Here is a 13,668-nt window from a genome sequence, read left to right as displayed (position 1 = left end):
TTGTGTCATGGTGATTGTGTGGAAGCATGTCGTGATTGCATGGAAGCGTGGTATCGTGATTGTGTGGAATCATGGTGTCGTGATTGCATGGAAGTGTGTCACGGTGATTGCGTGGAAGCGTGGTGTCGTGGTGATTGCATGGAAGCGTGGTGTCTGTGTGGAAATGGTATCACGGTGATTGCATGGAAACGTGGTGTCACAGTGTTTGTGTGGAAACGTGATGTCTGCGTGGAAACGTGGTATCATGGTGATTGCGTGGAAGCGTGGTGTCTGCGTGGAAACGTAGTATCACGCTAATTGCGTGGAAACGTGGTATCACGGTGATTGTGTGGAAACGTGGTGTCGTGATTGCATGGAAACGTGTCGCAGTGATTGCGTGGAAGCGTGGTTCATGATTGCGTGGAAGCGTGGTGTCTGCGTGGAAATGTGGTATCACAGTGATTGGAAACGTGGTGTCGCAGTGATTGCATGGAAATGTGGTATCACGGTGATTGCGTGGAAACGTGGTGTCACGGTGATTGCGTGGAAGCGTGGTGTCACCGTGATTGCTTGGAAGTGTGGCATCATGTAAATCTCACAGTGATGGGCACGCTGCTGCACAGCAATCTGCACTTTTTGCAGGAGTACTTTTTTAAATTACCAGACCTCATGATCCTCCACATCTAAATCTGTCAGAATGCATCACCCTCAAAAGCACATTTTGGGCAGAGCGCAGTGGCCCACGCCTGTCATCCCAGCACTTTGGGAGGCCAAGGCAGGTGGATCACCTGAGGTCAGAAGTTCAAGACCAGCCTGGCCAACATAGTGAAACCTCGTCTATACTAAAAATATAAAAGTTAGCCGGGCATGGTGGCGGGCACCTATAATCCCAGCTACTGGGGAGGCTGAGGCAGAAGAATCGCTTGAACCCAGGAGGCAGAGGTTGCAGTGAGCCGAGATCATGCCACTGCTCTCCAGCCTGGGCAATGGAGGAAGACTCTGTCGAAAAAAAAAAATCAAAGCTATATGATAAGAAATAGATAGCAAACTCACAAACTCATACTCCCAGCTCTGATTTTGACCCCATTCCTCCTCTCTAATAATGATGATCATTTTTATTAGTTTTTGGTTTATCCTCATGTTTCTTTCTGCAAACATGAGCAAATACGTATACAAATAGTATTTTTCTCCCTGTTTTGCACAAAAGGTGCACACTATGTGGGTTGCTTTTTTGCCCACCAGTAGATCCTGGAAACCTCTCCTCTTCAGCACACAGAGGTTGTTCTCATTCCTCTTTACAGCTGCAAGTGTCTCCCCGTGCAGATGTACTGCAGGCCGTGCAGCCAACCATTGCTGATGGATGTTTGGGTCGTTTCCAGCATATTGTCTCTGCGTATACTACACAATGAATACTCTGATGCATATGTTACTTTGCACATATCTAAGCAGAATTTTTAATGCAATTGCAACACATTGTGTTGTGTTTTTTTCCAGTGAGACTGTTGCAAGCTTTGCCACTGAATGTCTCAGGGCCCCAAGCTGTTTCCATGTAACTTCCCTCCCTCCCCAAAATGTGTAGGAAAGGCTTGAGCGAAGCTTTTCTGATAATACAGCATCACTGCAGAACTGCAGCTGTAGCGTTTATCAGCCTGGGTCCCGGTGCACCAGAAGGGCACCACAGAATTGTGTGGATGCAGGGGCCAAGTGCAGCAGTGATGGGAGCTACAGACCTGGCATGGTGGTGCCTGGGGCTACGGTAACAAATTACCACAAACCAGGTGGGTTACAACAATAGAACTGTCTTCTGTCCCAGCTCTGGGAGTCAGAGACATAAATTCAAGGTGCCGGCAGGAACGGTCTTGCTTGGGAGGTTCTAGAGGAGAACCCGCTGCCTGCCTCTCTTCTGTTTCCTGGCCTGTAGCTGCCTCACTCCAGACTGCACCTCCGTTGCCACGTGGCTCCTCCCTGAACCTGTGTCTCAAATATCCCTCTCCTTTTCTCTCTGTTTTGAAATTTTGGAGAGCCTCGCTCTGTCACCCGGGCTAGAGTGCAATCACACTGCAATCACAGTGCACCACAGCCTCAAACTCCTGGGCTCAAGCAATCCTTACACCTTAGCATCCCAAAGCCCTGGGATCATAGGCATGCATGACCGCACCCAGCCCTGCCTGTCTCTTATGAGGGCCTCTGTCTTTAACTTACATGTACAAAGACCCTATTTCCAAATAAGGGCCCATTCACAGGTCCCAGGCAGACATGTCTTTTGGGGGCCGCCATTTGACCCCCTGCACCTGATGAGGCCCCCCTGGCCAACAACGTCAGGAGCCTTCTCCACACTAGGCTCAAAGGAGGAAGGTAGGGACAGGGTTACCAGGCCAGGAAGAGGGGCTGGAGTGCCCCAGGAGGAGCCCAGCTTCTGCCTCAGCACAGCATGGGACAGGAGCTGGGAGGCCTAGACCCCCTCCCTCTCTCCTCCCATCAGCCAAACCCAGCAGGAACCAGAAGACAAGGGTGCCTGGGAGATGGGACCCTTTGGGGCCTCCAGGCTAAAAGGCAGGGCAGAGAAGAGCTGGACATGGTTCACAGAGGGGTGGACACCAACCTTCCCACGTGTCCCCCCATGCCCAGGCCCCCGGGAAGCTGTGCCAGGTCACTCCCAGCCCCGATCTGTTGTTCCAGGCAGTCGACTACGAGCTCAACAGAGCCTTCATGCTCACGGTGATGGTGTCCAACCAGGCGCCCCTGGCCAGCGGGATCCAGATGTCCTTCCAGTCCACGGCAGGGGTGACCATCTCCGTCATGGACATCAATGAGGCTCCCTACTTCCCCTCAAACCACAAGCTGATCCGCCTGGAGGAGGGCGTGCCCCCTGGCACCGTGCTGACCACATTTTCAGCTGTGGACCCTGACCGGTTCATGCAGCAGGCTGTGAGGTAGGTCCACAGGACACGCCTCGTCCCTGCCTGCAGCTTCCCGTGTTCCACACAGAAGGGTCCAGAAATACCCCATGAAACCCACAGCCCAGAATTCCCCCAGATGGGTGGTCGGGGGCATCCCCAACCTGAGGCGTCCTTCCAGGAGGGAGCAGCGGCCCTTAGTCCCGGATAGCCAGATGCAGCCCCTGACCAATCATGAGTGTTGTGACCGGCGCTTGCACATTCAGCACTGTCCAGATGCAGGCCAGCCCCATCCTGGCTGTGCTCTCGTAGCCCTGAGACTCAGCAACCTCCTGCCCTTTCTGTTCCTCAGCGTCCTTGTCCGTTCGAGGGGGACGATGAGGGCACCTGCCCACCGGGTCCTTCTGAGTTGAGACCACCCACTACTGGATGAGCTCAGTGCCCATAGGCCACAGGCCTGTCCTGTGATGTGCAGGGGGCAGTCCAAGGTGGAGGGGAAGCCCTAGAGGAGGACAAGGCCTGGGGGTCTCCAAGGAGACAGAGATACTGGCCCAGGCCCAGGCCCTGGAGGTGTGGCCAGTGCAGCTGCCCAACCAGGGCCACGGAGGCCTGGGATCCAGGGCGGCCCCGCCCACCCCAGCCTTACCGCCCCCTGCACTTGTGGTCTTCACAGATACTCAAAGCTGTCGGACCCGGCGAACTGGCTGCACATCAACGCCACCAACGGCCAGATCACCACAGCGGCAGTGCTGGACCGCGAGTCCCTCTACACCAAAAACAACGTCTACGAGGCCACCTTCCTGGCAGCTGACAACGGTGTGGCCCACCCCCAGGAGGCAGCTGTCTTGACGGCCTTCCCATGTCCTGGTTCTGTGGGCAAGGGAGGGCGCTGGCCAGGCCCCAAGAGGGCAGCAGGCATCCAGAGGGTCACCCGGAGGGGCTGCGGGGACATCTGCGCAGACAGCGGTGATCAGGGTTGCATCATCTCAGGGCCCCCAGGCCATGCTCCACCTCCACCCATTCCCATGTCACTCATTGATTCCGCCCCCTCCCCGGCATTCACTTGCTTGCTCGAAGGTGCGCCCCGTCCATTCCCCCAACGTCACTCACCCACAGGCTCCAGGGGCATCAGGGCACTGGTCATCCCAGCCTTGTCCTTGCTGCACTCTGCAACCTGAACTGCATCTCAGTTTTGCTGCCTGTAAACTGAGGCATTGGAAACAGGTCCACAGTTTTCAAATGCTTTTAGCCAGCAGCCCTTGCCACAGACCCCGTCCTGTGGGGAAGGCCCAGCCCCACCGGTCAGCAGCCCCTGGGGTGCCACCCTCGTGGCTCTGACCACCCACAGCGCAGACCCCTGTGGCCCTCAGTCACAACAGGAAGCATGAGACTCTCCAGGACCCTGGGAGTCCAGAGGGCAGCAGCAAGGTTCCGGAGCAGGCGGCACGGCAGACGACCTCAGGAGCCTGGATGGGAGGGCGAGGATGGGCTGTGCAGAGGCAGCAGGAAGAAGGTTTGAGAGCACGCAGGGCTTTCTGAGGGACGTGGGCTGGCATCTCAAGGAGTGGCCACCCCTTCCTGGAGCTGCAGTAACCCCGCGAGCCGGCCGAGCCCCCCATGGGTCGCACGCTCTCAGAGGCATGGAGGCAAGGTGGGTGGGAGCAGAGATTCTAAAACCGAAGATCAGTCCAGTACCACCGCTTACCAGTGAGAAAAGACCTCTCTGTGCCTCAGTTTCCTCCTCTGCCAAGTTGGGGGAGTCTTAGTACCCCTGAGAATCAAACGAGTCTGAGTCACCAGAGCACTGAGGAAGCGCCTGGCTCGGGCAGCACGGGCTCCTGTTTGCTGTGGCCGTGATGACTGCCCGGCCTGCTGTTCGCTGAGTACCGGCCGAATGCCTGCAGCTGCTCATCGGTGAGCAGCGCACAGCGACGCCCTGCCCTGGCGTGGCTGACAGCCCGAGTATGTCAGCTGGAACCCAGGTCAGTGAATACCGATGGAGGAAACTGCAGCACAATTGAGGCTTTTTTTCCTCTCACGTCCAAGAAGCCTGGAGGCAGGCAACCCAGGGGCAGATCTCAGACCCGGGGCTCCCTGACTGTGCCATGGCATGGTCCAGAATGGCTGCTGGAGCTCCAGCCATCACAGCCACGTTCTGGCAAACAGAAGGCCTTGTGGGGAGGGCACAGGCACACACCGGCTCTACTAAGGACTTTCAGAAAGCCCCTTGCGAGTCCTCCACCCACAGCTCACAAAGCCCAGAACTTACTGATGCTGCCACCCCAGCTGCAAGGGATGCTGGGAAATGGGGTCTTCTAGGTGGACCGTGATGATCCCAGACAAAATGTAGGACTCCGATTATTTCATTAAAAGGAAGCAGAAAATGGATATTGGGGATGACTCAGCAGCGTCTGCCCCAGGGAGACCGGAGAGAAACCAGTCACACAGATGATTCACGCAACAAGAAGAGCTGGGAGAAAACAAAACAGGTGGCTGGGAAGCAGTGACCAGGGGCTCCGCCCTGAGGAGCTGACCTTGGGACCAAGAGCTGTGGAACCAGAGGAGCAAGCAGGGGAAGGTGGGGTGGCAGAGGAGGGTCACAGGGTCGGAAAACGGTGTGCGCAAAGGCCCCGAGGCGGGTCCGTACCTGGTGGGCTCTTGGAACGGCTGTGCATGAAGCCTCATGGGCAAGGGTCGTCACTGCGCAAACGCTCGTCCCATAGCAGGTGAAAACAGGACGTGATCACCTCCCTGCCAGCCTCCCCAGCCATCCCCGCCTCCCCTGCCAGGGTCCACAGAGCCGGGGCCGTGTAGCTGTGCAGCTACCTGTGAGCCCAGGGCCTGGGTCAGGGGAAGCGTCTCCCCTTGACGGCCCTCCTGCCACAGCTCAAGCCCTGAGGTTAAATTAGAAAGTGATTGTGAGCCCGGGCTGGGCCCAGTGGCGCACACCTGTAATCCTAGCACTTTGAGAGGCCGAAGCAGGTGGATCATGAGGTCAGAAGTTCAAGACCAGCCTGGCCAACGTGGTGATACCCCATCTCTACTAAGAAAATACAAAAATAAGCCAGGCATGGTGGTGCATGCCTGTAATCTCAGCTATTCAGGAGGCTGAGGCAGGAGAATCACTTGAACCTGGGAGGCGGAGGTTGCGGTGAGCCAAGATGGCACCATTGAACTCCAGCCTGGGCAATAGAGTGAGACTCTGTCAAAAAGAAAAGAAAAGAAGAAAGAAAGAAAGAGAGATTGTGAGACCGTAACTGGACGGAGCATCCATTGCATGTGGCAGACGCCATGTGAGTGAGCCTGGGTGTGCAGGCCAGAGTAGGAGCCCTCCAGTTAACAGAACCTGTCTGTGCTTCTCTGATCACGGACTGTACCCTCAGCGACATCTCAAAGCAGTTTTCAAAGGTAGCGTTGCCCTGCGTCCCCTTAAATGTGTTTTGATGCAGCTTCGAGAAGATTCAAGAGACATCCTGTGGGATATATTTTTACATGCTTCGCCTGCCTCAGTCAAGACACGTGGTTGTTAATGTCAGGTCAGGAGCTGCCATCGGGGGCAAAGCCACAGTCAGAACCTACCACTGCTGCCGCCGCCTGCGAGCCTGAAGAGCAGACAGGGCATCTCTCTGTCCCCAGATTCCCGCCCCCTGGCCTGCATCCATCAGCACGGCCGGCCTGGGCTGAGGCAGGGGCTGAGCGTGTGAAGGCCCCAGGGACAGGGACGGCCCCTGAGGAGCTCTGGGGGCTCAGCAGAGCACCTCCCTCCATGCTGAGGCCAGAGGTCAGCAGAGCACCTCCCTCCATGCTGAGGCCAGAGGTCATAGGGTCCTTCCAAGGAGACTTCCTGCCGGGCCAGGAGGGAGCCTCCATCAAAGCTCATCGGGAGCGGCCGCACCTGCCTTTCTCACAGACACTTCCACAGGCAGCAGTTCTTCCACGCGATCATGGGCTCAGGGCTTCCAGCACCCTGGGGCTCTGCTGGGTGAGGCCAGCAAAACTCCAGGAGGCAAGGAAAGGTTTTGCCCTAAGTCCCCGACGAGGGCAAGATGTGGTGGGTGGGTCCCAGCCCTCAGGGGCCAGCACCCTCAGAACCCCTCCCTGGCTCCCCAGCGGGAGTGAGTCCCCAGTGCGTGGCTGTGACCTCAGTGGCTCTGAGTTTAACTGTGCATTGGTGGAGGGCATGTGGCAAGGGCTCCACGCAAATGCCGCACGCCGCTGTGTGCGTGTGTGCAGCTGCGGGTGTGGGTGTGGCCGTGTGCTCTGGGATGTCTGTTGAGATGCTGTACACAGTGTCTGTGTGCGTGTGTGCAGCTGCGGGTGTGGGTGTGGCCGTGTGCTCTGCAGTGTCTGTTGAGATGCTGTACACAGTGGTGTGGCTGCCCATGGCATGTGGCAGGGTGTCAGGAGCCATGGCTGGGCTGTGCGTCAGTCCCTGTGCAGCTGTGTTGAGGGGTGGCCGGCCGTGTCCAGCTGGGAGGCTGTAGATGTGTCCCTGTGTATGTTGCGTGTGGTTGTGTGCATGTCCTGTGTGGAGCTGTGGATTGGTCGTGGAGAACCAGGAGTGGCCCGCGTGGTGACCTGTGTCTGTTCCGCAGGGATACCCCCGGCCAGCGGCACCGGAACCCTCCAGATCTATCTCATTGACATCAACGACAATGCCCCTGAGCTGCTCCCCAAAGAGGCGCAGATCTGCGAGAAGCCCAACCTGAACGCCATCAACATCACAGCAGCTGACGCTGACGTCGACCCCAACATCGGCCCCTACGTCTTCGAGCTGCCCTTTGTCCCGGCGGCTGTGCGGAAGAACTGGACTATCACCCGCCTAAACGGTGAGCTCGCCTTAGGCCACGGGGAGGGTCAGACCAGCCTGGGGTGCACGCCCCTGGGAGACCCAGCTGGCCTTGGAAGAGTGAACACCAGAGGTGGGCGCCCTCCAATAGGACTGTCCCGCCAAGGCTGGGGACACTGGCCATGCTTCAGCTGCTCAGCCTTCTTCACCTGGCCCTGAGGAGGCCACCAAGTCATTCCCAATTTCTTGCTGCTTTAATGAGCCCAGCCATGAACATCCTTGCAGCTCTGCCCTTGTACATCCATGACAACTTCCTGTGCCAGTTATCAATTGACTGGACCCTGACCGATACGTTTCCTTAGAATACTTCCTTGGATATGGATTTGTGATATAAAAGGATATCAAAATTCTCAAGTTCTGGCACTATGGTGAAAATGTTCTCTAGACATGTCTACTTCCATCGGGAGAGTGCCTGTTTTCTCAAACCCTACCAACACTGAACATTATTGTTTTAAAATAATACTGTATTCTGCCACCTTTAGGCCAAAGTCATTATTTCCATTTGTATATCTTGACTACCAGTGGAAATTTTTTAAAGATATTTATTGGCCATTTTTGTTTCTTCTGTGAATTGTCTATTCAATGACTTTGCCTATGTTTTCTTTGGGGAGTTTCTTTTTATTGATTTGGTAAAACTCTTTATATATTCAGGAAATTATTTCTTCATCCTACATGTTGCAATCGCTTTTTGGTTGTGTCTCCAATGTCTTTTTTTTTTTTTTTTTTTTTTTTTGAGACAGAGACTCACTCTGTTGCCCAGGCAGGAGTGCAGTGGCACAATCTCAGCTCTGCAACCTCCACCTCCCAGGTTCAAGCAATTCTCCCACCTCAGCCTCCCAAGTAGCTGAGATCACAGGCTCGTACCACACACCAGGCTAATTTTTGTATTTTTTACTAGAGACAAGGTTTTGCCATGTTGACCAGGCTGGTCATGAACTCCTGACCTCAAGTGATCTGCCCACCTCAGCCTCCTAAAGTGCTGCAATTACAGGCGTGAGCCACCACATCTGACCTCCAATGTCTTTTAACTTAATGATGTAGCACAGGTGTATGTATGTGTGGTAACCAGACAGATACTTCAGATTTCCATGCCATTGGACTTAGTCTTTTCCTCTGGACATCTTGCTTGGAAGGGAGGGCCAGGCTCTGGCTGAATGTTTACTGTTCCTTTGTACCAGGTGACTATGCCCAACTCAGCTTGCGCATCCTGTACCTGGAGGCCGGGATGTATGACGTCCCCATCATCGTCACAGACTCTGGAAACCCTCCCCTGTCCAACACATCCATCATCAAAGTCAAGGTGTGTCCATGTGACGACAACGGGGACTGCACCACCATTGGTGCAGTGGCAGCGGCTGGTCTGGGCACCGGCGCCATCGTGGCCATCCTCATCTGCATCCTCATCCTGCTGAGTGAGTGTGGCTGAGCACTAGGGTGGGTGGGGGCATTGCAGATATGAGTGCCCTGTCCCAGGGATGGTGGGCAGAGTGGGGCCTGGGTTTCACCCTCAGCCCGCCTCTCTCAGCCTTATCTGTCAGGAGCCCTTCAGAAACGCAGCTGAACTGGTCCATATGACAATGGGAAATTGGAGCCTCCCATTACTCTGAAGTCTGGAGGTGCAGGCTGGCCCGGGCATCGCCCACGGCCTGGCCCCTTTCCATGGCTCCACTCTGCCTCCCAGAGCCCCTGTGTCCTGAAGCTGTTGCCCTCCAGGACCTGCGATGCCTATGGGCAGTTCCCAGGTGGACTTAGTAGAGGGAAGGTCAGCCCTGCCTATTAGCAACCCCATCCAAAGTCCCAGGACACTCTCTGATTGGATGGGTTTGGGTCACATGCACACCTTGGAGCCAATCACCAGCCAAGGAATGGAGTGTTCTCATTGGCTCTGCCCAGACCATATGCTCTAGTAGTTTCCTAAGTTTTCCAGATGGGTTCCCCAGCAGGCCTGAGGGCTGGGGGGGTGCCAGGGGAGGTGCTTGAAAATGACCCCAGAGGTCCCTCTTCCCATCATCCCTCATGGACAGTCGCCCTGGTCTGTAATAGCCCAGGGATCCCAGTGGGAGGCAGGGCGGGGAAGGGTTCGGTCACCACCTCCCCAGTTCACACCCAAACCAGAGGGTCCCCCACCACGTCCAGAACAGGCTGAAGCAGGTGCCAGGCCCCTCCTGCAGACCTAGCCTGTGGCTGACTTAAGACCCCAGGGACCAATGTGAGCCCTGTCCACAGGACGTCTGAGTTATGAGGACTCTGCTTTTTTCCCCTTTCCAGACCTATCTGTCACCCCTTGAAAAGCCGGTTTTTAATTCTGAGGCTTGTTTTGAAAGCCGCTCAGTGTCATGGGCTTCTTTGTATGATCAGGAGTGGAAAGAGCCCCACAGAGGTTGGGAGGAGTCTCCGTAACAAAGGTGGGGGCGTCCTCACTGATGTCCCCTGCTCTGAAGACACAGGGGCCAGGCCCAGCCAGAGGGCCCTCTGTGGGCAGGGCTGTGAGACCTGATTCAGCCGGGTGCCTGGCCCAGGCGGGAGACCTGGGCCACTCGCAGTGGAGGGCAGCCGCAGTGGGGCCGGGGCCAGGGTCAGCAGCAGATCTGCCTGCTGCCCGGCTTCGGTCCATTCGTGGGCACCTCAGCCCTGGGGGGTGAATGGGGGCACCCGGAGTGGCCTCCCCTCCTCCACACTCCTTCTCTCAACCCTCGCTCATCTTGTCTGCCTGGATGAGCCTGGGCTGCCAGCTATGAGAGTGGAGCTGATCCCTTCGAAGCTTCCGTTGAGCCAAGACTAGAGCCAGGCTCCAGGTTCCAGGTTCTCACCGAGCTGCACCTGCAGCAGGTGGTTCCTCCCTCCACCTGCACTTCCCTCTCCACGATCTGGGGCAGGTCAGGAAGATCCTCCAGCTGTCACCTCACCCTCCACAGGCAGGAGGGATGCCACCAGTACCCACAGAGCTCCTCCCAAGCCTCCGCTCAGCTTCAGAATCCTCCTCACGGCACTCAGGCAGCCACAGCCAATTAATCAGGTTGGCAAAAAACAGCCCTCCTGACTGGGGGTCGCCACCCCTCCCGCCTCCGGGCTCACCCTCTGCAGTACCTAAGAGCACACCTGTGACTTCTGGGCCTCGGTTGTTACATCTGTGACGTGGGAGGTGATGGGAGGCTTCAGGAGGATGCAGTGGAGTGGTTTGTGCAGACGTTTACTGGGGGCGTGGGCCGCGCGACCTGCTCCTGGAGCCCATGCCTGGTGCATTGCCAGGCTTGCAGATGGGTGCGCCAGGCTTTTCCTGCAGCAGAGGCAGCCAGAGGTCCAGAGTGAGCGAGGCTGTTTAGGGGAGCCAGGCCTGGACATGGACCTCAGAAGGCAGGGGGAGGCCAGTTCAGCTTGGGGAGAGGGTCCCCTCCATCCACCCCACAAGGGGGCTTTACCTCTCTTCAGTTTCCACAGGCACCTGAACTTCTAAGCCTGTACCCCAATTCCTTTGGGTGGTGGAAAGAGCCCCACTGAGTGACCCCTTGGTACTGGGTGGGGCTGCCCTTCTGTCCAGCAAAGCCCTGGACTGACTCCGCCCCAAGGGCCCTCAGGAAGCAGGATCCCTGGATCCCCTCTCTGGGCCCCTCTCCTCCCCTGCCCCCTCCCAGGGCAGAGCCTCTTTCAATATGGGGGAGTCCATCTCCCTCTCTCAGTGATTCCTGCCAAGACACTGTGTGCCTAAAACCTCACTTCCACCTCCTTTGCCAAAGCCGTCTCCCCTCCTGCTGCTCAGAAGAGGGACTCAGAAAGACTTGGGGGTGCACCCCTCAGCCTCCCATGTCCTCCTGCCCCCAGGCGGTGAGGGGCGCCCTGAGCTGGCTGCCTCCTCAAAAGGGGAGTGCAAGAGGAGGGCGAGTATGTAAATCAGTGTCTCAAAATGTAGCCCAGTGCCCAGGCAGTGAGCTGGGTAGAGGGCCTGAGCCAGTGTGGCTCTGCCTTGGAAACTCAGGCACACACACACAGGCATGCACACACAGACAACGTGGGCACACACGCAGAGACACGTGGGCACACATGCACTATGCACATGAACACATGCGTGCACTCACACCCCATGAGCATACACAGACACACAAAGTACACATGAAGACATGCACAGACATGCTCACACAGACCCGTGCAGACTTGTGTGCATATACACACACGAGCACACACATACAGATCTACATGCTCACACAGGCACATGCACGTGCAAGCCTTCATACACATATTCCTGCGGATACATGTATGCATGGTTACGCAGACATGCATGAAACATCCACATCCACAAATGCACACCCAGGCCTGCATGTGCAGAGACACATGTGTGTGTGCAATACAGGTGTGCAAGCAACATGGGCACAGAGTCACGCTTGTGTGCCACCTGCATGCACATGCCCACGCAGACACATGGCAAAGAGAAGTATGTGTGTGCACACTTGCGGCACACCCACACACCCTGCTCACGGGCGGCCCTCCCCCGCAGCCATGGTCCTGCTGTTTGTCATGTGGATGAAACGGCGGGAGAAGGAGCGCCACACGAAGCAGCTGCTCATTGACCCCGAGGACGACGTCCGTGACAACATCCTTAAGTATGACGAGGAAGGTGGCGGCGAGGAGGACCAGGTGAGACCATGGCCCGCCTCTGCCTCCCCACAGGAGGCCAGCTCTCATGTGTACCAGTGTCTCAGCAGGGCTTGCCCTCGGGTTTTAACATTAAGACATCTCAACCTTTTTCACCAGTGAGGGCGCCAGGCAGGGGAGTGGTTTCCTAGTCTGACCGCCCTGCCCACGTTTGCATGTCTAGCCTGGGCTGAGCTGTGCACACTGCACCTGCATCCCCCACAGGGCATCCTGGGACCCCTCCCATCCTCTCGCCTTCCTCCCTCCCACTGCCGGCCCCAGCCCAGTGCTGCCCCATGCCCTGGAGGGGAGGGGGCTCTGGGTTGGCCACGGATACCGACGCCCACTCACCCAATTGCTGCTGTGTGCGGGGTCTGTCGAGTGACCAGGGGCGGTGGCCTGGAGGGTAGGCTGTGAGAGCTGCTGGTTGGAATCTGGGTCTGCCCTTGGCCGTTCAGGGAATCGGGGCAAGTCCTTAAACCCATCTAAAGTTCAGACCCCTCCCCACCCACAACACGACCATAACGAGTGTGAGGAACGTGCCTTGCGGAGACCCAGCTCCTGGCCACCTGAGCACACGGGGCACATGGTCAGTAAGCAGCGTGGTGGTGCTCACTCGGGGAGAGCCCCAAGCCATGGAACACAGCCAGGCACAGCCCCCATCCCTGCTCAAGGCATTGGGGTGAAGGGCGAGGAAGTGGGTCATTGTGGAGGGCACAGCAGGGGACAGCGTGGTTCTGAGGGATGCTTGGAGACCAGGCCACAGGGCAGCGGGCGCATCTGTGGCCCAGGTCACAGAACAGGATGCAGGGCGGAAGAGGGGCTCGGCAGATTCTTGTGCTGCCCCGACTCCTCCCGGCTCCCTCCCCCAGGACTACGACCTCAGCCAGCTGCAGCAGCCAGAAGCCATGGGGCACGTGCCAAGCAAAGCCCCCGGCGTGCGTCGCGTGGATGAGCGGCCGGTGGGTGCCGAGCCCCAGTACCCGGTCAGGCCCATGGTGCCACACCCAGGCGACATCGGTGACTTCATCAACGAGGTGTGTGCCCCTCAGCAGTGGGGGTCCTGGGCAAGGTGTCTCCTCTAAAACTAAAATCCTAGTAGCACACAAACAGCAGCCGTCTCCACAGTCTCCACAGTGCCGGTAGCCGCCGTGGGGAGGAGGCAGCTCAGACCTGGGTTCCAGGCCCAGCCCTGCCCCTCCAGCTGGGTGGCCTGGGCAAATCACCTCCCTCCGGCTCTCTTTCCAAGGACGAGGATTCCTACCTGTGAGCCAGGCAAAGAATCAACACGCAGGGCCGTGTTCAGCCTCCTCCACA

General features: G+C 57.2%; 1 protein-coding gene across 2 annotated transcripts in view; it reads left to right on the top strand.

The window, feature by feature from the left end:
* CDH4 (cadherin 4, type 1, R-cadherin (retinal)) overlaps positions 1-13,668 on the top strand; it is a 444,165-nt gene that overhangs the window by 429,387 nt on the left and 1,110 nt on the right. For both annotated transcript variants that reach the window (XM_011934497.1, XM_011934498.1), the window contains exons 9-14: positions 2,659-2,912; positions 3,550-3,692; positions 7,472-7,705; positions 8,904-9,137; positions 12,215-12,354; positions 13,224-13,388. In XM_011934497.1, coding sequence (XP_011789887.1) covers positions 2,659-2,912; positions 3,550-3,692; positions 7,472-7,705; positions 8,904-9,137; positions 12,215-12,354; positions 13,224-13,388 — 1,170 coding nt within the window. The remainder of the gene's footprint in view (positions 1-2,658; positions 2,913-3,549; positions 3,693-7,471; positions 7,706-8,903; positions 9,138-12,214; positions 12,355-13,223; positions 13,389-13,668) is intronic.

The sequence above is a fragment of the Colobus angolensis genome, unplaced genomic scaffold (assembly GCF_000951035.1).
Source record: "Colobus angolensis palliatus isolate OR3802 unplaced genomic scaffold, Cang.pa_1.0 Scaffold136, whole genome shotgun sequence".
Classification (NCBI taxonomy): domain Eukaryota; kingdom Metazoa; phylum Chordata; class Mammalia; order Primates; family Cercopithecidae; genus Colobus; species Colobus angolensis.
The sequence above is the reverse complement of the archived record's forward strand: the minus strand, read 5'-3'. Positions and strand labels throughout refer to the sequence as shown.